The sequence below is a fragment of the Uloborus diversus genome, chromosome 7, assembly GCF_026930045.1.
Source record: "Uloborus diversus isolate 005 chromosome 7, Udiv.v.3.1, whole genome shotgun sequence".
Taxonomy (NCBI): Eukaryota; Metazoa; Arthropoda; class Arachnida; order Araneae; family Uloboridae; genus Uloborus; species Uloborus diversus.
In genome coordinates this window covers 119,763,215-119,788,123 of record NC_072737.1, presented here as the reverse complement: position 1 = coordinate 119,788,123, position 24,909 = coordinate 119,763,215, and the positions used below count along the sequence as shown (strand labels likewise).

The following is a 24,909-nucleotide window of genomic DNA, read 5'->3' as shown; positions in this document are numbered from 1 at the left end:
GTGATAGATATGAAGCATGGAATATTAGATGATTGTAAATGGAATCTGTACGATTTGAGAAAATAAAAAGATATCCTACAAAAGCTGTTTTGGATGTAATCTCAATGTCTGCGCAAAACGAACTTCAATGCACATTGTGTTCTTAAAAAGAAGGAGATTGAAATGATTATGCTCAATCCAAAATCTTTTCTCGATTAAGAACAACTTTTATTACTTTTTGTTCTTTATTAGTAACCAGTTCTTTAAATAACGGTCACTTTATTTTATTCAAAGTGCCGAACGATTTTTTTTTTGGCGTTTTGAAGGAGGTTTTCTATTAACAGTTTACTTTTGTGCAGAAATAATAAAAAAAAATAAATAAATAAATAAGTTTTTAAAAATAAGTTAACATTTTATCTTTGTTGCAGAAAAAATAAAAAATCAACGTATAAGCGCAAACTGCAGCAATATTGTAGATGCGTGTTAAGGGGTTAACAACGCAAAAAATAGCAAGTTCCGGGGTGCAAAATTCGTAAAGTTAAGTTATTTTTGAAATTTGTGACGTTATTACTTTATCTTTCCACTGAGTTGCTCATTGTGAACCTGCGTTCGTATAAGCGCAAACTGCAGCAATATTGTAGATGCGTGTTAAGGGGTTAACAACGCAAAAAATAGCAAGTTCCGGGGTGCAAAATTCGTAAAGTTAAGTTATTTTTGAAATTTGTGCCGTTATTACTTTATCTTTCCACTGAGTTGCTCATTGTGAACCTAATGATTCATTTAATTTGAAATATGTGTGACAAAAGCAATTTTTAGCATTTAATTAGTTTTGTGGATTAAAAAATTTGAGCGCAATTTGGAGAAAAAAAAATAATAATAAAATAAAATCTAGTAAGGACAAATTTTGATTTGTTGAAATTTATGAACAAAATTTAAAAAATTTAAAAACGAGAAGCAATAATAGTTTTATAGTTCAAGTTATGTTTAAAATGGCCGGAAAACATTAACCTATTTTATATGACTTTGTCAATTATTATGGCTAACATTCTTTGCCTTTACTTCGGAGATGTTGCAAAGTGACTTATTTGAAAAACAATTTTGAGAATTATTTGAAGCAACTGTATAGAAGTATAATTTCTTTTAACTCTTTGACGCTCCGGGTCATGAGTAAGAAAAGTGAAATTCTTCCCCATAAAATTTTTTTTGGAGTAACTTGCTATGTAAATCAAGTGCCCTACCTTCTATCAATGCCTAGCTACCGCCCTGCGCCTCCGAATGTTTGACAACGAACATTTAACATCAGAAAAATAAGTGTAAAATGCTTTTGAAACATGCTCACTAGAGCGTGTTAAGACGCTCAAAACATCTGCTTAGTGTGATAGAGAACTAAAATACATTTTAAATGAAGATCATTTTTTAAGTTAAAGAGTGCTCGAATATGCTTATTGCTTATTATGTTTGAATAGTTTGAATACGTTTTTACATTTTGAGAGATTTTGCGACTCTTTCAACTTTAAATCAATTAGTAACGAATCATACATTTTGTGAAGTATATGATTCAGTATATTTCTTGTTTTGAATGTTTATTTCTATTGTTAGGTTACAAAAAAAAAATCAATTATTTCTTATTTTTAGAAGTAACAAAATGTATTGAAATTTATTATCAAAAATAAGTTAATTGTTAAGTACTATTCCAAGAAATTATATGCAATATTTGTATCGGAACATAAAGATACAACACTATGAAATGTGAAAACCGCAAAAACGTGGACCACAAAAAACAATAACCATTTTTAATGTCCAAAATTAGATTAGATCGTATGCATGATATTTCACTATTGTACTATAAAAAATAGTATTCAAAATCAATATTTTCCTGTGACAGAAACTTCTACTGAACTTATATTGTATTATTCTTATAAATAATTGTATAAAGACATTGATTAAACTGCACCATTGCTGCGGTCACTCATCTGGTGTGCTAATTCTACATTAGCTACCAGTTTGTTTGGCTCTCTTGGCTCCCTTAAAAGGTTTTTCGCCTCCAGCTCAGATAATTCCTATTTCGGGCTGATGAGTGCTAAAAAGCACGAAACTGCAGTCCTCGGATGGAATAACTGAGTTGGGGTATTTTAAGTATTGATTAAATTGTTCATTTATCTTTTTCAATGCAAAAAATATATTTCCCACGTGTTGGGAAACTAGATGCTTAATCCAGCGATTAGTGGGAAGCGAATGCGGAAAACGGCTTAGGAGTGTAGGATCTAATCACGTAACTTGATTGGCTACAGTAGCTCTAGCAACGCCCACAAGGCGGAGTCGCTGGGGATGAGGAAGCAGGATCATGCTCTTGCACAGAAAATGCATCCGAAATTCATGAAGCAACATTTGACGAATGTGAGGCTTTCCAGTGAAAATTAATAATGCGACCTATCTATTTGACATGGAAAACTCGAAGGGGTAAAAGATAATCAAATTAATTTGGATTGATTTTTATCATCATGCTATTTGCAGGTAAAACTTTTGTCTCATAAAATTATTATCTAGTTAAAAAATGTTATTTATCACAGCTAAGATTTGCGCTAGTTTTAAATAATTTCCTTTTTTAAATCAGCAAATGCTTTTAAGCATTTTTTTTATTATTAAGATACAAGGACATTGTTTACTGGTAATCTCTCAATGTGAATTCTTTTTTTCTTTCTTTTTTGATAAGCGATCTTTTAAACTAAGTTTTAATTTATTAGTTTCTTTTACCAGTTTCTCTTTAACCTAAAGGCATCAGCGTTTTTTGTCAATAAGTATAGTTTTTCATTATTAATGTCAACGCCAAGAAGATAGAATATATTATCGTACATAATTTACTGATGGATGACATCGTGCATAATTCGTCGTTAGTACATAATTTTATCGTATCGTACATAGTCGAAACGATATATATAATTTGATGAATCGATAAATAAGATTATATTTTCGTAGAAATTTAATGATTTTATTAGAAGAGAGTTGTTTAAATTCCGAACCACTTCTCACATTTAAAAGCTTATTCATCCCACATGAAAGCAATTATGAAATGAATAAATATCTTTGTGCAACGAAGTTACAATAGTGTGTATCAAGCTCAAATTAGCAAATCGATTTGTCAACTTGTGCTTGATATATGTTTACTATTGTTGCAATGCCAATTATATTTGAAATATTTTAATTACAATGCTTCCAGCTACCTAAATTTTTTTCTGAGAACAAATGTTTGCTAAGAACAACAGCAGCTTTCTACAGACCTAGTTTTTTTTTGCTTTTGACTTTGAACCGGCAAAACGTTTATGGACCTATATGTTTCACATAGCAATTATTGCACCATGTCTTTAATCAAGATTGCCTTATACAGAAGGCAAAATCATTGAACAATGATGACTTCTACTTGTATTGAAATGGATATTTGGTTCAATTTAGACCTAATTAGTTTCAATTTAACACTGGAAAAAATAAACTCTTGTCTTTGGTTTTTGATGAATTTGTTAAAGGGTTTCTATACTAAACAGAAATTGAGAATGCAGGTTCTAAATTCCTGAATTTGACTTTCCTCTACTGATTTTTACTTCCTTTTACAAAAAAGGAAGTATTGTATTCGCGAAAAAATTTTCACTCAAAAATCGACCTTAATTTCCATTTTACTCACCCCCAATGAATATTGAGTTTTTTTTTCGACTCGACCACACGTGGATAAGTGCCTAAGAACGTATAGACACGCGAAATATCCATAATGACGATTCCCGAGTTAATTACGACGAATTTTCTCGTGACGTATGTATGTACGTATGCATGTATGTGCGTATGTGCGTATGTATATCGCATAACTCAAGAACGGTAAGTCCTGGAAAGTTGAAATTTGATACGTAGACTCTTAGTGGGGTCTAGTTGTGCACCTTATCTTTTGTTTGCATTCGGATTTTTCTAAAGGGGTCTTTTGTCCCTTTTTGGGGGAAAATCATTGTTAATTTCGATGTAAACTCAAGTGGTGTTATAATTCAGCGGACACTTGGCGATATATCGCCAGCCTTTTGATCGCCAAGTTTTGTCGCCAACTTAACGACAAATTTGGCGATTTTTTAAAAAAAAATCTGTTTCAATTTGGCCATTGTTGGTGATGTTTAGAGAGTAAACTATTGAATCACATTAAAATTGCCAATAATGGAGAAATGACATTAAATTAGAGTAAAAGAAAGTCATGTGATGCACACATCAGCTCGTTTTAATAGTAAAAATGAGTAATAAAAAGTTCGCCCGATTATTCCAGTTTGCATTTTTTGTTCTAAAAATACTGCCTATTAAAGCTGATAATTTTCAATCTTGAAACAATGTTCATCTTTTTAAGGATTCAAATTTAGGGACATTGCTTTGACAAAAACTCTAATTTAGCTTCACTATTATGAAAAATAGAAATATATAAAGAAGTAAATAAATTAAAATTACTAAATAAATAAAATAAATAAATGAATAAATAAATAAATAAAAATGAAAGTAGAAGAAAGAAAAAGAAAATCAATTTAATTTTTGTGTCCATCATGCATTCCTGACTACCAGATTAATGTGATAGATTTGAAGCATGGAATGTTAGATGATTGTAAATGGGATCGGTACGGTTTGAGAAAATAAAAAGATATCCTACAAAAGCTGTTTAAGATGTAATCTCAATGTCTGCGCAAAACGAACTTTACTGCACATTGTGCTCTTATAAAGAAAGAGATTGAAATGATTATGCTCAATCCAAAATCTTTTTCTCGAGTAAGAACAACTTTTGTTATTTTTCGTTCTTTATTAGTAGCCAGTTCTTTAAATAACAGTCACTTTATTTTACTCTGAGTGCCGAACGATTTTTTTTTTTTTTAGTTTTTGCAAATGAATAACTCTAAAATAATACATTAATTAATGTTAGTACTATATTTTTAATAAAAGCTGCTTCTTTATTTTGGTGGGAAAGATTTTGCAAATTACCTTATCATTTTTTACATTGTAATGTTGTTAATTTATTTTTTGAAATGACGATTTGGTGACAACTGAGAGTTGATTTTTAATCGCCATTTTTTTTTCTCATTCAGTCGCCCAATTACTAGTGGAGAACGGTAATCTTGCCATTAATATTGCAATGTGCATCTGTTTCAGTAGAGTCGAGTGCCTTTAAACTTGACCCTTTGGTTGTGCCTTGTAACTTGCTGGTGAAAGGTGGCTATATCGAAACTGTTCCTATCTGATTTGATCTCTGTTAAACTGAAACTCATCTTGAATGAATACTGTAGGGGAATGTGGGGCGAAGTGATGAAATAGTTAAGATAACTTCCTTTTCTTTTTAAATGAAAAAGTTGGAAATTTGTTCTGAAACAATATTTCTGTACATAAATATAAAACAATATATTTTATAATAAAACCTGCATTGACAAATTATTTTTAATTTTTGCCAGTAAATTTGTACCTACAGAAAAAAGGTGGAAAATGTTCACTTCTTGTTTTCATGGGGCAAAGTGAAAAATAAAATATTTTTCGAATGAAATATTTTCTACTCCATTATTAAAGGTAGTTTTGATAAAATAAATGAGTAAATAAAAAAATAAATGAATAAATGCAATATTTAATAATGAGTTTATAAAATGCAAATGAATAAATGCAATATATATATATATATATATATATATATATATATATATATATATATATATATATATATATATATATATATATATATATATTGCATTTATTCATTTGCATTTTATAAACTCATTATTAAATATTGCATTTATTCATTTATTTTTTTATTTACTCATTTATTTTATCAAAACTACCTTTAATAATGGAGTAGAAAATATTTCATTCGAAAAATATTTTATTTTTCACTTTGCCCCATGAAAACAAGAAGTGAACATTTTCCACCTTTTTTCTGTAGGTACAAATTTACTGGCAAAAATTAAAAATAATTTGTCAATGCAGGTTTTATTATAAAATATATTGTTTTATATTTATGTACAGAAATATTGTTTCATATATATATATATATATATATATATATATATATATATATATATATATATATCTTATCTTAATCTTAATATATATATAAAATGCTAATGTGCGTACGTAAAGACAGGGTTTTCTCTATCACCACCAATTCCAATCAACTTCTGCTTGGGGTGGTAAGCACCCTTTGGTCTCCTGGTGGGAATAAGGGAGTTTGGTTGCGGTGGATGGAAGTGGGTGGTTGTGGGTGGCAAAAATGTGAAAAAGTATATGTCTTTCCTTTTCTAACTTATGAGAACTACGAGAAAGTTCATAAAATTTTAGGAATAGTCTAGAAAACTCCAGAATGCGTGCAACTGTTACAATCAATCTAGATTATTCTAGAAGATTCTCAATATTTCTGGAGTGATCTAGAAAGTTCCAAAACATGCGCAAACGCTGCAATCGACTAAGAATGTTCTAGAAGGTTCTAAAAACTTCCAGATTGATCTAGAAAGTTCTAAAAGGTTCTATAATGATCCAGAAAATTCTAAAACGTCTGTTAACGTTATAATCGACTTAGAATGTTCTAGAAGGTTCTAGAAATTGCCAGAATGATCTAGAAAGTTCTAAAATGTTCTAGAATGATCTAGAAAGTTCCAAAACGTCTATGAACGTTATAATCGACTTAGAATGTTCTAGAAAGTTCTAAAAATATTCAGAATGATCTAGAACGTTCTAAAATATTTTAGAATGATCTAGATAGTTCTAAAACGTGGACAACTGCTAAGATCGATTTATAATCTTCTAGACTGTTCTGGTACTAGAAATTTCGATATTCAATGGTATATAAACCAAAAGTCAGTGATTTTTCGTCAGTTGAATCGTGTTTACAGTCGCGCAAAGATTGATTGAGTCAAGAGTGAACAGTGATCATATAAATTCAAGTGATTTTGACAAGTGAGAACGAACAAACTATATGATTATTCCAGATTGTTCTGGTACTAGAAATTTCAATATTCGATGGTATATAAACCGAAAGTCAGTGACTTTTTGGTAGCTTTATCTTCGTGTGCCAATCCAGATATGAGTTTTGAGTAATCATATTACACTGTTTATATTTACAATGCCAAGACGAAAGAAAGTATTTTCAAAACCTAAACTGGATTCAAAAAGAAGAAAAGTAGCACGTCAAACTGAAACAGGAGAACAAAGAGCACAACATCTTTCGACTATTCGCAAAGGAGTAAAAAGAATTAGAGAAAATTTAACTGAAGAGGAAAGAGCACATACTAATGAAGAAACCCGATCTCGAGTGAGATCACTAAGAAATCGTCAATCTGCCGATCAACGTGAACTGAAAAATAGAAGAAAAAACGAAAGAATGTTTGCTTTACGCCAACGACGAGCTGCTACACATCAATTACGCAGTTTAGAACTCCAGGCTTTCAGTTATGATTGCAAAAAATAGTACAGTGAACAGCCAAACATTGTCATCAGAAAAATGAATACGATATGTGAGTATTGTCTTACTCAGAAATTTAAAGGCGAAACTGCTGGTATGTGCTGCTCGAGTGGTAAAGTCAATTTACCGGCATTAGATGCACCACCACCACCACAATTACTCGAATATATGACTGGAAAAGCACCAGACTCTAATCATTTTCTACAAAATATACGTCAATACAACTGTTGTTTTCAAATGACTTCATTTGGAACTTTATTAATATGCCATGAAGAAAATTTCAGTCCGGTTTTTAGGGTTCAAGGTCAAATTTATCACCGAGTAGGCTCACTTCTGCCAATGTCCGAGGAAACTCCAAAATTTCTTCAAATATATTTTATTGGAGATGAAAAACAGATCAACGTTGCTCTAATATTCAAGGACTACAAAGAGATATTATTCAAAAATTACAACGTTTACATCATAATCAACTAATCAGCACTAGACGCACTCAATAGAACACTTCAAGATTTACGTTACAACACGAATATAATGGGAGGTGTATTGTTAATACTATCAGGCGATTTTCGTCAAACGCTGCCTGTAATTCTGGAATCGACACCGGCAGATGAAATTAATGCTTGCTTAAAGAAGTCAATCATATGGGAACATGTGAAAATAATTAAATTAACGACAAATATGAGAGCACGAATTTCAGGAGATGAAAAAGCACAAGAATTTTCTGAAAAACCTTTACAAATAAGAGAGGGCACCTATCCGATAGACAAAAGTGCTGGACAAATTACGTTAATTAGTGAGTTATGTAATGTTGTTGAAACACCGGAACAACTTATAAATGAAGTATATCCAAATATTGCTGAGAATTTTAATAATTCAGAATGGTTACGCGAACGAATAATTTTAGCAACGAAGAACGACATTGTTAATGGCATTAACAACATTATCCAGGAAATGATTCCGGGAGAAGAAAAAATTTACATGTCAATTGATACAATGACTGATGAACAAGAAAGCGTGAATTTCCCTACTGAATTTTTAAATTCATTAAATGTTCCAGGAATGCCATTACACTGCCTTAAATTAAAAGTTGGTTCACCAATTATTTTATTATGAAATCTGAATTCACCGAAGTTGTGTAATGGTACGAGACTTTGCATCTAACAGCTACAAAATAACATCATCGAAGCCAGTATAATGACAGGTAAAGACAAAGGACAAATAGTATTTATACCACGGATACCTTTAATATCAAATGGATTGCCTTTTACTTTTAAAGGCTTACAATTCCCGGTGAAGCTGGCTTACAGCATGACTATCAACAAAGCACAGGGTCAAACATTTCAAATCTGTGGCGTTGACTTAAAGGAACCATGCTTTGCACACGTCCAATTATACGTTGCATGCTCACGAGTAAGATCCCTCGAAATTTGTTCATTTACAGTCCGGACAATAACACTATAAATGTGGTCTATAAACAAGTATTGTGAAAAGAAACTAAAAAGTGTGAATGTATAATAGTATGTAATAATAATAGTATGTAATATACATATGAATTTGTCATATGTTGTATGTTCAATATAGTATGTAAATAATTATGAAAATAAAACATAACTTTTCAATTTACTAAGATGTTTCGTATTTTAACTTATAATCATTTCAATTTCAATTAAATAATTAGTTAATTAATTTGTTATACTCTATATACATCGCATGTTTAATGGTCGACTAAGTCTCTCAATATTTGAAATAGAAATCTATATTATATACGTTAAAAAGATAATTCTGAAATATTTTATGTACCATTAATCATGCAATGTATTTTAACCCGAGCAACGCCAGGTTTTGCAGCTAGTATATATATATATATATATATATATATATATATATATATATATATATATATATATATATATATATATATATATATATATATATATATATATATATATATATATATATATATATATATATATATATATATATGAAGTATTGTTTCTAGTTTAATTCTTAAGTAATGCTCTGTTTTTTAGAAAGTTCCTACAAAACACCATGGGCTACTCCAGCATCAGGTAAGGAGCTTTAAATATTAGAAAAAATTATTGTACTTAGTTTTTTGGATGAAGTTCGTATGTTTAATAAATTACAGAGTTAAATAGTAATTTTAAGAAGCAATTTGCATACAACAATGGCATCGTTTCCAAATGAAATTAAACACTTGGATTAATCGAACTTTTATTAGTGTAAAATGCTGTACAAAAAGATGCAATGCTTCTAAAATTTAAATGTGGGCTGATAATGATTTTATATTAACTTGTATGAGAGCTTCGCCATACAACTGTAGGGAAATACAACTGAAATTATATGATACAAAATTAAAATTACATGTTAGAGAAGGATATTTATTGATTTTTTCATGTTGTCTACGCTCTTCATTTCCAATTATATTTGAAACGTTACAGTTATTTAGGGTAACTTTGCGAAACAGTTTTTCTATTTTAATCTGCTCTAATCATATTTTAACATATTTTATTGTATTTATTGGCATAAAATGCAAGAAAATTGTCTGAAGTATTTGTACGGGCATCGAAAATTTGGAAATAATAATCATTAGATCTATTTAAAAGGAACTACTATGTGCCTAATTCAAAGCTACCCCGCTGTTTCGGGTCACTTTGAGCCAAATCAGAAATGGCATAAAAAAACAAATTATTTCAATAAAAGTAGTACAACTTTAAAGCAAAATAGTAACATTTAGGTATAATTGTTTAAAAACTCCTACTTTTGTACTTCACAACATCACAAGTTTTTATCATTTATAATATTGCTTGAACATTACAGAGTAGGAAGAGCAATTCCATTAACTTCAAAAATAGATTCCAGAGGGTGAATTCAGAGTTAGATTTATTCCAGTATTTGTGTACAGTATTGCAATTTTTTTTTTTGTAAAATTACGGGGATTTGTGAAAAATGAAAATGAAAATCTCATTCTCTATCCCGTAGAAAATAGAATTTAACTAAAGCACTCGTTATAGTTAGAACAATGTGACGATTCACTTTTCTTCGACCGCCGTAGAAGAAAAATAATTCTGTCAAAATACATGTGACAAATAAAAAATAATAATAGTAATAATAAAAAAAAACCTTGGAACTCAGCATATTCAGGGTTTGAAGTAATTCTGTATCGAACAAAACTAATTCTGTGCCTGTGCAGAGTTAAAGGATCGTGCGTAACATTTGAAAAGTCATTTTCAAGTTCATGTTCTCCAAACACATGTGTTAACATTTTGCTGTGTATAGTTGGGGCAAACCTAACCAGGCAGCAGCAGTGTTAAGACTACGCAGATTCTAATCCCAGTATCACGACGCGGCCAGGTTAGGTTTACCCCAACTACAACACAGAGCTTGAATCGAGTTAAACCTCGGATTCTCGTTGAACTAGAAACGCTTATATCTCCCGTTGAACTTAATTGAGAAATTTGGAACAAATTCATCTGTTGCAGAAAAAAAAAGCTTTACCGAATGATATAAATTGTTAAAGGATACAGGACTTTTTTCGTCTTCCTATTGCGCAATTTATGTAAAATTTTAGCTTAAAAAAATTAATTGCAAAAAAAAAAAAAAAAAAGAAAGCGCAATTTCTGAAAAAATTTTATTTAAAAAAATTAATTGCAAATAAATAAATAAATAAATAAATAAATAAAAAATCACCTCTCCGAGTAGCAGAACCTCCTGATCTGAACTAATTTTGTATCAAATTTTACATCTGCATGTGCCATATGGCTTCCAAGACTACACACAGACACAAACGAAATTTTGACGGGACTTAGTTTCTTTTTTAAAATAGTCACAGAAAAAGAACACGAAACTTATTTTCAAAACTTTCCAGGAAAGAGCAGCACTGGACCTTCTAGTTCTTTTCTTTATTTTTAAATTGAAGTCAGATAAAATACATAATTTATATGGCGCAACGTTAACCGACATGGCTCAAAGTTGCCCTAAGTGGTTAATTATGTAAAAAGTGAAGAAAGAGAGAAACGCTTGGATTGGATAATATTTCTATAAAATGCACATTTTATATTATCTGACGCAATTTCAGAATCTTACTACTATTATATATGCGAAAGTTTGTCTATATGGATGTATGGATGTTTGTTACTCTTTCACGCAAAAACTACTGAACGGATTTTTATGAAACTTTACAATAACATAACTTATGCATCAGAATAACACATAGGGTAGTTTTCGTCCCGTCATGGGGGGCAAAACCCCCTTAGGGGGGCAATAAAATACAATTTTCGTATAAATTCTCTAATATAGGGATGAAAAATGCTTGCACATATTTACATTATATGTCCATCAAAAGCTCTGAATTTTCTGCTGAAAATGGCACCTATTCGAAATTTCTAAGTAGAATAAAAAACGAGTTATGAGCTTTTTAGTTCCATGTTCGAAGGCTTTCCTCAACTCAATACAGTATTTAGTGTATCATCTCAACTCCCTTTCGATAGCGGCAATTGTTGTATTGTTGGCTATCTTTTCGTGATTGTTCAAGGCTTTTCTCGAGTCAAATCTTGAAGTAAGATTTTTGCACAAGATTGGCAAATAATACAGGATTTGGCTGATCATTTTCCATTTAAACGGAACTTTAATGTAATTAATGGTTTTTATTATTATTTATACTGATTGAACACTTACTCATTATATAATCAATCAGCAGATCGCCAAAATTTTTGCAGAAAGATTTCCGTAGCTAATGCATTTGGCAGTTTTTTTAAACGTCGCTGTTTTTGAAGCCGAAGACTACGTCATAATGTTTCTCAGCTTTCACCATGTAAACAAAATATCGCCAATCAAAGAATCATTAAAAAACTTTTTTTACTGTGTTAAATAATTCAGCAACTAAATTAGGCAAATCCATAAACAGCACAAAAACTTCCATTAATTTTCCTTTTTGCACAATGTCAAACAATCGCCAAATTTTACTACTTATTTTGGAAACATTTCGGATGAAACTCTTTAGCGCCATTTTATGGAGACCAAAAGTATATCAGCACCTGGCAATAATATCTCAACGAAAATTAATATCATATCGTTTTACAAAGTAAGGAATGAAGGGGGGAGCATCATTGAAGGTATCCCAAAACGATTCAAGCAAATTCGGTAAAATCGCACCAAGAGCCCACAATGATTGAAATTTCCCAAAATAACTAAAGCAAGTATAAGGGGATTACGAGCGCGGCTATATATTTTTTTAAAACTTCGTACTTCAATAGCCATACAGAGAAGGTTTTAGACTCCATGTTAAAAAAAAGTGTCAAGAGGTTAATCTTTTTAAACACGAGAAGATTAATTTCATGTTTTGGAAAATTGTATATGCTTAAATATAGTGCTTTCGTTTCTAAATCGATACTACTTTGTTCTTTATACTTATTGCTATTTTAGTTTTATGGGTAAGAAAGAAACTCGATTTTTAATCAAGTCAAAAAGATGTGTTTTAAATTCTTTCACTTAAAACAGAAAACAAAAGCAAGTAACGATTTTTTCTCATAATTATTACTGACCCAGGCAACGCCGGGTATTTTTGCTAGTTTCTAATACTTTAATGCTATCTTTGGAGTATATCCATTATAAAGAAGCATTCTTTGCCTGTTTTAGATCCATCTCCGATGCTTGGATCATCAAGTCGATTTTCTACAGCTGGTAAGTTGATGAATCTCAATTCAATCTTTTACTTCTTCATTTTATGAGTACATACGAAGAGTAATAGCCAATAAACTTAAATTTTTATTAAAAAAAAGAGAGAGAGAGAGAAATATATGAATACGTTTTCACAATACAAAAGTTTTAAATGCCAAATAAATAAATAAAACATTTCGCATTTTATAGAAAAATATAAAACAACTGCAATAAAATTGGAAAAATAATCAGTAAATACAATTAGAATAAAAGAATTGTTTCTGACGAATACAAATCACACTTTTCGCATTCGAGATTCAAAAAGGAACCCATCAAAAAAAAAAGTGTAATCAAGAATGATTTTACCTCTTTCTCAACCGTATAGTACTTGAGTAGACTGACGTAGCAATTGAGTACTGAAGGGCTTAATTAACGCTTCGAAAATCGGAAAAGTTTGGAAAAACTCGTTTTAAGGTACTCACGGTGTTGCCCATGATAGAAAATAGGAAAAGCAGTTGATTTGCCCCTATATACAGATAGATTGAGAGTCAGGTAACTTTTGTTAAGCGTATGATAACACCATTTTACCAGTTTGCTAGGCAATAAATATGTAGTAACTTTAGAACATGGCTGCATATATACGTTTTCAAGAGTCATGTATTGTACTGCCCATCATTTTCGGCTATCAATTTGGCGAGATAACAAAAAGTTGTCGCAAAATGCTCTCAAATCTTTGACGTTTCATTCCATTGCTTCCGTCACTTTACTTTCATTTAGAATGAAATTTCACCTCCATCGGGCTAAAAGGTGTACAACTTGAATAAAACGAAACTAAGTATAACTCTCGTTTTGTTTATTTAATTAAAAATCGTAAAAGTGCAATAATAAACAAGTGTATTGTCTGAAGTTCAATTTAAAGCCTTCAATCTTTATACATAAAGGGCTACTTCTATCCGGATGTCCGGGGTAAACTTCAAAACTACTGGACGGATTTTAACCATTTTTTTCACCATAGATAGCTACATTATCAGGGAGCAACTTAGGCTACAATTTATTCCTTAAAAACTTAGTTTTAAAAAGTTATGGTGGAAAACAATAAATTTCATGTAACTTCCTCATGTTACGATTAAATATAAAACCCATTGTTAGGAAAATTCGTTGCCTAACAACAGCAATATTAAAAGTAATCACAATGAAAATTTTGAATCAAGGCTTCTCCGGAGCAAACATGACATTTATTGCTTTCTTAGGAGTTGCACCCTTATCTTTATACATAAAGGGCTACTTCTGTCCGGATGCCCGGGGTAAACTTCAAAACTACTGGACGGATTTTAACCATTTTTTCCACATAGATAGCTACATTATCAAGGAAAAACTTAGGCCATAATTTATTCCTAAAAAACTTAGTTTAAAAACGTCGTGATTGAAAACAGTAAATGTCATGTACTTTCCACATCAAGTGATTAAAGATTAAACCCGTTGTTTCGAAAATTCGTTGCCTAACAACAGCAACATTAAAAGTAATCATGATGTAAATTTTTAATCAAGGCCTCTCTGGAGCAAGCATGATATATATTGCTTTCTTAGGAGTTGTTTCCTTATCTTTATACATAAAGGGCTACTTCTGTCCGGATGTCCGGGGTAAACTCCAAAACTACTGGACGGATTTTAACCTTTTTTTCACCATTGATAGCTACATTATCTGGGAGCAGCTTAGACTATAATTTATTTCTTAAAAGCTTAGTTTTAAAAAGTTATGGTGGAAAACAGTAAATTTCATGTAATTTCCTCATGTTACGATTAAATATAAAACCCATTGTTAGGAAAATTCGTTGCCTAACAACAGCAACATTAAAAGTAATCACAATGTAAATTTTGAATCAAGGTCTCTCTGGAGCAAGCATGATATTTATTGCTTTCTTAGGAGTTGCAACCTTATCTTCTTTATCTTTACTAATAATAAAGCTGAAAGTCTCTCTGTCCGGAGGATGTCTGGAGGATGTCTGTAGGATGTCTGGATCTCTGTGACGCGCATAGCGCCTAGAGAGTTAGGCCGATTTTTATGAAATTCGGCACAAAGTTAGTTTGTAGCATGGGGGTGTGCACCTCGAAGCGATTTTTTGAAAATTCAATGTGGTTCTCTTTCTATTCCAATTTTAAGAACAAAAATATCATAAGATGGACGAGTAAATTACGAAATTATCATAACGTGGAACCGTAACATGGGCACAAGCCAATTGGCGAGATACGAAATTATCATAACGTGGAACCGTAACATGGGCACAAGCCAAATGGCGAGAAAATTCACCATACATTATTTGTAAATATACAGGCGAACCAAGAGACCTTTTAATTTTTCTATTACGGGCAAAGCCGTGCGGGTACCACTAGTTATACATAAATTGCTACTTCTGTCCGGATGTCCGGGGTAAACTCCAAAACTACTGGACGGATTTTAACCATTTTTTCTACATAGATAGCTACATTATCAGGGAGCAACTTAGGCTATAATTTATTCCTTAAAAACTTAGTTTTAAAAAGTTATGGTGGAAAACAGTAAATTTCATGTAATTTCCCCAATATTATGATTAAATATAAAACACATTGTTACGAAAATTTGTTGCCAACAACAGCAATATTAAAAGTAATCATAATGAAAATTTTGAATCAAGGCTTCTCTGGGTCAAGCATGACATTTACTGCTTTCTTAGGAATTGTATCCGCATCTTTATACATAAATGGCTACTTCTGTATGTATGTATGTATGTCCGGAATAAGCTTCAAAACTACTGGACGGATTTTAACCATTTTTTCCCATAGATAGCTACATTATCAGGAAGCAACTTAGGCTATAATTTATTCCTAAAAAACTTAGTTTAAAAAAGTTATGATCGAAAACAGTAAATTTCATGTACTTTCCCCATTAAATGATTAAATGTAAAACCCATTGTTACAAAAATTCGATACCAACAACAGCAATATTAAAAGTAATCATAATGAAAATTTTGAATCAATGCTTCTCCGGAGCAAACATGAGTTTAAAGTCATTTAAACATTTGGAAACTCCTTTTTGCACACTTAGGGAAACATAGTAGAGAGTTTTTTTTCTTTTTGTGTGTGTGTGTATTATTTAATTAAAAAAAGCGCAAAGTTTTTTTACTGATCTTTGTTTTTGTTGGTTCATATTTTGGAAATTCTTCAAATTTTTATGTGCTTCAATTCATGCTTTCGCTCCTAAATAAATACTCGTTCGTTCTTCATACGTATTGCTATTTTACTTTTATGGGTAAGGAAGAAGCTCGATTTTTAATCACGTCAAAGCGGTGTGTTTTGAGTTCTTTCAGTTAAAACAGAAAACGAAAGAAGGTAGCGATTGTTTCTCACAATTATTGCTGACCCAAGCAACGCCGGGTTTTGTTGCTAGTTCATAATAAATCAAAAACTTAAACTGAACCTATATTTTCTAAACGAAAAACAAAGAAAAGCGGTATAAAAATCCTAGAATTAGCTTCAATGGATATGTTTTCATTATTTCTAGTGAAGTAATTATAAAGTAAAATCAGTAAATGATTAGGCTTATTTTTTTTTTAATTTTAATAATGGCTGTTTGTAAAAACTTTAAAATAATATCATTTTAAGTGTAATTAATATAGTTATTATTAAGAGCAATCTCCCCTAACTATGTGCGCAATCTCTCCGACCCTATAAGGACAGATTGCGCAAAAACGTCCTCTTGGTTTTGCTATAACTGTTGCATGTTGCATTACATTTAGGGTGTAACAGCAAAATAGCAATGAAAATGCAGAACCAATAAATGATGTTGCAATTATGCATGAATAGTTAAGCAAAACATTGATAACCAGTGTTTTTTTACTATTCTGTTGAGTTTTGCGCAAAGTCTCCTAGCTTTGCCGTATGCTAGTAGAGATTTGCTTTATAACTAAGAGGCGTAGAGTGACCACCGTTGTCGAAGCACATTATCCAGGACCCATTTTGCTTTTTGTAGTAGAAGATTTACCGAAATCAAATAGTCCAGTACTGTAAAAATAGAAAGAACATCCCTAATTCTAATAGAACCCGGTTGATTTTAATTTAAAAAAATGGTATTTGAAAGAAACGTAATAGATACTGCCTCTAAAATGAGACTGTTTTGTTAAGTATGTAGTTTTTACCTTAAATTTGAGGAAACGTTTTAGGTACTTAGTGCCGCTTGACAGACAAAAACGATTTTAGGATGTATAAAAAGGACTTGAATCACAATATACTCTTGTAGACGTTTTGGAGTAAATGCCATTCCCTCTACATGCCAGTTGTGAATCACATGTTGTGTGTTCACTCTGTGAATTAAAGTTACGTTTTGGAGTAAATGCCATTCACTCTATGTGCCAGATGTGAATTAAAGTTACGTTTAAAGTTCCTTAGAGACTGCCATTGGATCATTAAACACGCAAATACGCTGTAAATCTTCAGTGTAATTAACACGGAAGTTGAGTCGGTCAGCAATGCTCCACTCATAGCGCAGCATGTATAGGAGAAAAGCATCGGGTATTCACATCATGGCTACTTTACAGTAGAACTTCGTTTATCCGGATTGACTTCGTAGCCTTCAAAAAAAAAAAAAAAATGTTCACATGAATAATTTTTACTTATGATAGCTGATCTATTAAATTATGATCTATTAAACATAGATCAAAATAAAAAACGTTTGCCTGACCGCATTTTACTTAAAGGCGACACGTGTTTAAACTAGAAAATAGTAGGGGAGAGCGGAGCTAAAAGTCCCGCGGGTTAGTTGTTTCCTTTGAAATAGCTCAATGAAGAAACAAGATAAATGTGTTTTGTAAATACCTGGTAAAATGGAATGTTACAGAGCACCGATGGCAGCCATGCTAGCCAGGCCAGTGGCGTCCTGTATATTAAAACGTGAGCAATGCATCACTGATCTACTTTTGTAAATATTTTTGTTTCTGAACTTTTTGATCTTTCTCACGACCTTTAAATGATAGAGTTTAGTTCTTTGGTGTTTTTGTGCAAATATCTGCAGTGCATCCTGAAATATACTGCACTAAAACGAATTACATTTCGTTATCTAACCTATAATTTAATTTTTCAAGGACTTGTGCTTGTGGGGCTAGTTGTTCCTTTTTTGTGGGACAAGTTGTTCCGAGGAACAACTAGCCCCAAGGAACTCCTAGCCCCTATTTATATACAGCAGCAGTGCATTAAAAAAAAAAAAAAAAAAAAAAAAACACACACACACACGCACACACACATATAAATAAATATCATATATATATATTCGTTACCGTAAAATATGGAAATCGGTGAATGTCGACTCTCACTGGTGTTTCATCGAAAATATTTGATCTTTCTCTATAGACAGATAGAAAAATATGAAAATTTTGAAGATCAAAATATGGTTTAAAATATCTTTCGTACTTTGATATGAAGATGAGAAATTTGTGAGATTTGTTATTCTAGAGCTTGGATTACGCCAGCTTGTGGTGATTTGAGAAAGTAGCCAAAGAGGTAAAACAGTTCAATGTTGCTCAGACAACGCAGATGTTTCATTAAACAGATCATATCCAACATAAGTGGATCTGTCTAAGATTTATCTTGTTTAGCCGTCATTAGACAGACACTCTAGCTTCTCCTTTGTGAGTTTAGCCTGGTCAAATTTGTGAAGGACTTTCATTGTCGGGATTTTTTCTAGCAAAACTGGCTCGGTTACTCGTTTACAGGTATATGGATTGCAGATGACAAAATCGGGTTTCAACCAGTCAGGCTTTGGTGACCGAGGAGAGTTTGATGTCTTTGGGAAAAAAAGAGACGACAGATATTGGAATGTCTAAAAATAGATCTTGACCTTGTTAAGTTAAAATGAGTATTTTCTACGTTCAGTAATTTAAAAGCACAAAAACAACTTAATAAATAAACGAATCCGCAATAACAATATCAGCCCGCGGATAATCGGGAGTTCATTGTTATTATTTGCGCTACCCTCTTTTATGTATCGTCTGCGAAGTATCGTATCATTTATAGTCAAAGATGGTTTTGTGTTATGAATTATAAAAAATCTTACGAAATGCTACACAAAAATCAGTTGTTACATCGTAGGGGCATATATTACTCTATTTTAATTTAGAATAATAATTTTAGAAACATGTTTTTATAACATATTTTGAGATAGTTTGAAAAACGGAACTTCTAGCCCCGCTCTCCGCTAGACCAATGCTTGCTCAGAAATTATGAGAAAAATAATCTTTACATTTTTAATGTCTTGAAAACAATTATATGTCATTTTGATACAAAATATGATTTTTTTTACCGTATTCACACGGATTCCTGGATTTCCGACAATCCGGATGGCCTCTGGTCCCAGTTAATCCAGATAAATGATGTCGTACTGTACTTTGGTTTGATCTAAATTTTCTATAAAAATATAAAATATAAATGTATAAAAATGTAGTTGCTCTTGAACTATATTTTTTATACTTCTTTGTGATGTCGCATTTCTTTTTGCAGGCAGCAGCGGTCAGATTCAGCTATGGCAATTTCTGCTAGAATTACTAGCGGACGGTGGGAATGCCTCTTGTATCACATGGGAAGGGGGCAACGGGGAATTTCGCCTCACAGACCCAGAAGAAGTTGCCCGAAGATGGGGAAGGCGAAAAAGCAAACCACACATGAATTACGACAAACTCAGTCGTGCTTTGAGGTATTACTATGACAAAAACATTCTAACGAAAGTTCAAGGGAAGAGATACGCTTATAAGTTCGATTTCCAAGGATTGCAAGCAGTGTCCCAATCACCTATTCCAGAAACTCAAACGTACAAATATCAATCGCCTGACGTTTTCCTGTCTGCAGGGCCTCCAAGGATCGATTTGGGCCCAGGACCCAGCTTGTTCCAACCTCAGACAACATACTGGAGTTCGCCAGGACTGTATCCAGGTTTACCACCAACGCATACGTTGCAAAGTCACGTTGCTCACGTATCTAGTCATCCTCCTGGTGCTCTATCTAGTCATTTTTCTCATTATGCATAGTTCATTTGTTTTTTGGGCATAGATCATTTTCAATGAAATGCGTCAATTGCAGTGATTGCAGGGTTTTTCCAAAGTGACTGTTTATTTCCGCATAAAAGTCAAATGGCGAGAAACAAAGAATGAATATCAGACAAACCTAAACATCAAGTAGAAATTTCAACCATAGAACGAAGAGAAACACCAAAACGTATTTTTTCGTAATTTCGTGAAAAGGGGCTTATCTTATGGGCATTTCTCTGATATTACAAAACGTCATGGCAAAGCTACAAAAGACTTTACTACAACTGTTATAGTCACTAAGTGACAGAATGCTGATGTCTCACAAGCGTCACACTGGGACACATTTGTGACATGTTTCATGTGACTTCACTGCGGCAGTTAGTCGCTGACCCATCACCTTAGGACCTTCTGAAGATGTCACAGTAACATACTTTTGTGAGGTCGTAATGGACTGATATTCGTAAGTTGCTGCAACTTGTTGATGACTTTTGAGTGCCCGTCACACGACGGGGACCCTACTGAAACCATCAAGTGACTTTCACAAAAAGCTCCTGCTTAACTCACTGTGGTGTTAGGAATATGAATAATAAACTTTGTACCCCAGAGCCAGACTAGCGTAAGTCCAAAAAATGCGATTTTCAGTTTATTAGTGCATTGTATGTAGAATCCTATTCCGAATCGAGCTATATGAACGTAATGGGGTCGTTTCCAATATTTTAAAAGTATTTTTTTCTGAAAGAACATGCTTAAAAACATAGGATGTAACCATTTTTAAATAATTTGTTTAAGTTTAATATTTTCAAAAAATTACTTAAGCAGGTGATCTTTCATTGTTTACATTTCTTGCCGATGACATCACAAATTATGAAATGCCATTCTGTGTTGCCATTCACAGAGCAAAATATTTAATTCGCATTTTTACTCACGTGTATTGGCGACGATATGGTTGATAGCAAGCGTAGAGAGCAATTTTAATGCACTTCTTGATTATCGTAACGTGGAAATGCGGTACAAAGATGCGCCAAAAAGTATCATTTGTAACGTCATCAAGACCACGCCTTGTTTGAAAAATCAGACATTTAAAAAAATTAATTAAAAAATAACTGTTGGGAAAATGAAAGAATTTTCTGGGTTCATGTATTTTTTTGGCTTATTCTATCAATTTCAGTGACTAAAAGTACTACTTTTGACTGAAAGAAACAACCCCATTCTAAAAAATAATATCCATTGCAATTTTTTTACCAGGGTTAAAGAGTGCAAGTCCCATCCCTTGTGTACATCAGGTGAACGTTTTCCCTCTCTTCTGTAATGTAGCGATTATGTGACTTACGTTAGTCTTGTTCTGAAGTACAGAACTGAGCCAACCAATCAGTTCAAAGAATGCCGTAGCCAATTTATTGTCAATCTTAGGTCGAAAGTTATGTGAAATACTTACTTCCCAACTTTAACTGAAGTTACTCATAAACTTACTATTTCATAGCTTTGAAATATAACTGTAGCATTAACTTACCACATAACTGTCAAATTGCCAAACATAGCCTTACTTCGTTTCTCAATTCTTTTAATTAAGAACCATATATTTTTATTGTGTACATTGGCAAGTTATATCTGCATATGTATCTTGTACTGCTGGAACAATTATCTTTTAAAGTAAATATTGCTTTCCTTCTTCAAAGCTTTAAAATAAAATGAGATAAAAGTCCTTTCTTAAAACTACTGCTTAAAAATTGTTTGTCTAATCGGCAAATGAAAATCGGTAAGTAGTCAATTAAATTGAAAATTTTATTCTTTTTTTTATTATGAAATCTAATAACAATTTTGTAAAAGGTTATAAAGTATTTTTACTTGCAGCAAAATGTTTTTATTGTTTAACTCCGTCATTTACAGTTTTAATCTATAAGTATCTTTCTTTAAATGAATATTTTAAAATTATACGTTTGACGCAACACGAATGTTTTTTAATAAAAAAAAGTGAAAAACTTTATGGGGGTATCATGTTTCTTCACAGGCTATGTACAAGTATTTGACAGTTAAACATTTATACTAAACATACTACATGTATGTATACTAAAATTGAAACAAAAGTTTTTAACTTTTAGTCCTACACAAAAATGAGAGATGTTTTTTTAATAGAGTAGATTACTTTATGCTTTGCATTGTTTTCGTATATTTACTTATCCGAAGATGAACTTTATGCCTCTAAAGATGTCAAGGATGCGTCATCAAGTACTCGTGTCAAGTCATGCCTTGAAAAAAAAAAAATCTCTGATACTACAAGCTGTTGTGCATCCACAAGCAATATCTCTCTCTCTATCCATCTCTGATCAGATGTATGAATATTACCGAATTCAATTTTTATTAAAATTTCGAACGCCATTTTTAGCTAAGGCTGGGTATTGCAACTCAATAGATCAAGTTATAAATTTTTTCAATAAATAGGAATGAAATAAACAAAAAAAAAAAAAAAAGGTTGAACGAGATAAATGTTTTAGAGCTGTTATTAGCAAATTAATTTTCTGAACAGAAAAATCCCTGTTAGATACGTAATTTATATGAAACGTACATGTCTAGTTCAACTTCACTAGTACCGGACATCTGTATCACGCGCGACTGAGCTGACTTGAGGAACTGGTGTCCATTGCTGACCAATCGGATCAAGAATAGATTTCAAGGTCCGATATCTTTCACCTACTGACCGTTTCTCCTATACGCCCTCAATAGCAAGGATTTAAATTTCGGAATGAGGCAGAAACCTCAGAAGGCTTGGGGATCTTGTAATCGAAAGATTAACTGGGTAGTAGATCAAAAGCCATCGCAGCTGCTATCGTCTGCTGTGTAGGGATAGAATGGGGGTGCGTGTGTCACGGAGCTTATAACAGACTGCTTGCACTGTCAAATGCTCGAGATTAAAACGTAAGCCGCTGCTTTTCACAGCTGTAAAGGTTTGCCCCTTTTCTTGGCCAAGAGATGTACAGTCTCCTAGGACTTTAGACGTACAGCCTCTTGGCCATATTATACAAAAAAAAAGAAAAAAAGGCTAAAATAGCAAAGCACGATGTAGTCCTGATTTTTTAATATGTTGTTTGGGTCAGTTTGGGTAATGTAAACCTAAGTTTGCAGTTTTTAAAAACCTATGCAAATTGCGTAATTCGCGAAAAATTGCGATATTTTCGTTTTTTTTTTTTAGTTTTTCCTTTTTAACTCATAAACTATCCAACTTTTGAAACTGAATGTGAATACCCGTTTTAAAGCACATTAATTTTTTAACAATTTAAGCTCAAATGGTGCTCTGTACGACCAATAATTTAACTGATATTGTACTTCAAAAATTGGCTATTTTGGCGAAAAATGAAAAAATTATGCTTTGTTCACATTTTAAGTCAAATATCGACATAAATTCATGCTCTCCAAGAAAGAAGCTGAATATACTGTTACAGTACATTTAATTGGGTTTTATTTAAGCCGAAAACGATCTGTATACTCAATAGTTCTTTTACAATCGCAAAACAAACAGATAATCTTAAAACTCAGTTTTTGAAGAAATGAGACAAAACACTTCTCAAGACAATATGGAAGATCCCATTCTAAAAAAAAAAACTGGGCAAAGAATGATATAATAAGACTTTAGTGTGTGTTTATAAAAGTTACCTGTGTTGGGGAAACATGACAGTTATGAAGAAGAAAATAGTAGACCAATAGTTGGCAGCTTTATGCAGGTAACGCAAACATTCCATCCACAACGCACTCCCTTCTATTCTTTTCACATTGATGAATTTTCGACCGCATTTCATTTTTCGACTGGAAAGTAACCTACCACCTAATAGAAAATATTTTTGAGACCAGACGAATTTTTAATGAGATTCAACTATTCGAAGACGGGCGAGCAGAGAAACAAAGAAAAAATGAAAACGAGAGTTCACTCATTCTTTTTGCAAAAGAAAATGAGACTGTCTAGGTTCATCATATCAAACGTAAAGCTTTAGCGGGAAACCAAGAATGAAAGGGGTCCCCGTCTGTACACCTTAAGGACAATACTATCGAATGACTATACTTATTGAAAAATCATTCACGCAGAAAGAATGTAAAATAATGATACATCTGGAAACATTAACCAAAATGCTTCCATTTTTTTTACTGACAGTGCTCTATTTCCATGCAAAAAATGCTTCCCTATATGTACAACAGATCTGAAAAAAGGAATGTATTCAAAGGATTTTTTATGTACACTGAAAGAAACTTCACGGTTCATGCTAATCAATAAATTTTCGTCTAATTTGTGAGCATAATTGTGAAATTAACAGGTTCTAATAAAACTAATAGAGAACACAAAAGAAGAAATCCACAGTTGTAACATATTAAACAATTCAGCTGTGCGATGTTTTGGTGAGTTTAATGAATTGTGTTCATGTCAAACTTTGTTGGAGAACTGGGACAAACATTCAAAATATTTCCTTTCCGAAGTGACACTTTTGTCCAGTTGTCCGGACGAAGTATTTTGTTCAGTTAATATGTATTCAGCTTTATAAATTTTTTTTTCAACCGAGGAAAAATGGAATAGCTCTTAGATTCGTATTTTTTCTTCACGCAGTTAGTGGATATGATATCACATCTTCCCATGTCTGGCTAAGAAAACCAAAACTATGCAGTGTTTTTCAAACGCATCGGTGATGGGTTGACCAGGTCACCATAGTTTTCCTTCTTAAAGTGAGTCACGAAGCTTTAGCAGAAGCTGTAGAGATGCTGCTAGTTGCTCTG

General features: G+C 32.2%; 1 protein-coding gene across 1 annotated transcript in view; it reads left to right on the top strand.

Moving 5' to 3' along the window:
• Positions 1-22,088, top strand: part of LOC129225560 (transcriptional regulator ERG homolog) — a 49,579-nt gene extending 27,491 nt beyond the window's left edge. Inside the window, exons 3-5 of the mRNA XM_054860005.1 lie at positions 9,460-9,498; positions 13,085-13,129; positions 19,631-22,088. Coding sequence (XP_054715980.1) covers positions 13,096-13,129; positions 19,631-20,154 — 558 coding nt within the window. The 5' untranslated portion in view covers positions 9,460-9,498; positions 13,085-13,095 and the 3' untranslated portion in view covers positions 20,155-22,088. The remainder of the gene's footprint in view (positions 1-9,459; positions 9,499-13,084; positions 13,130-19,630) is intronic.
• Positions 22,089-24,909: the final 2,821 nt, after the last annotated feature.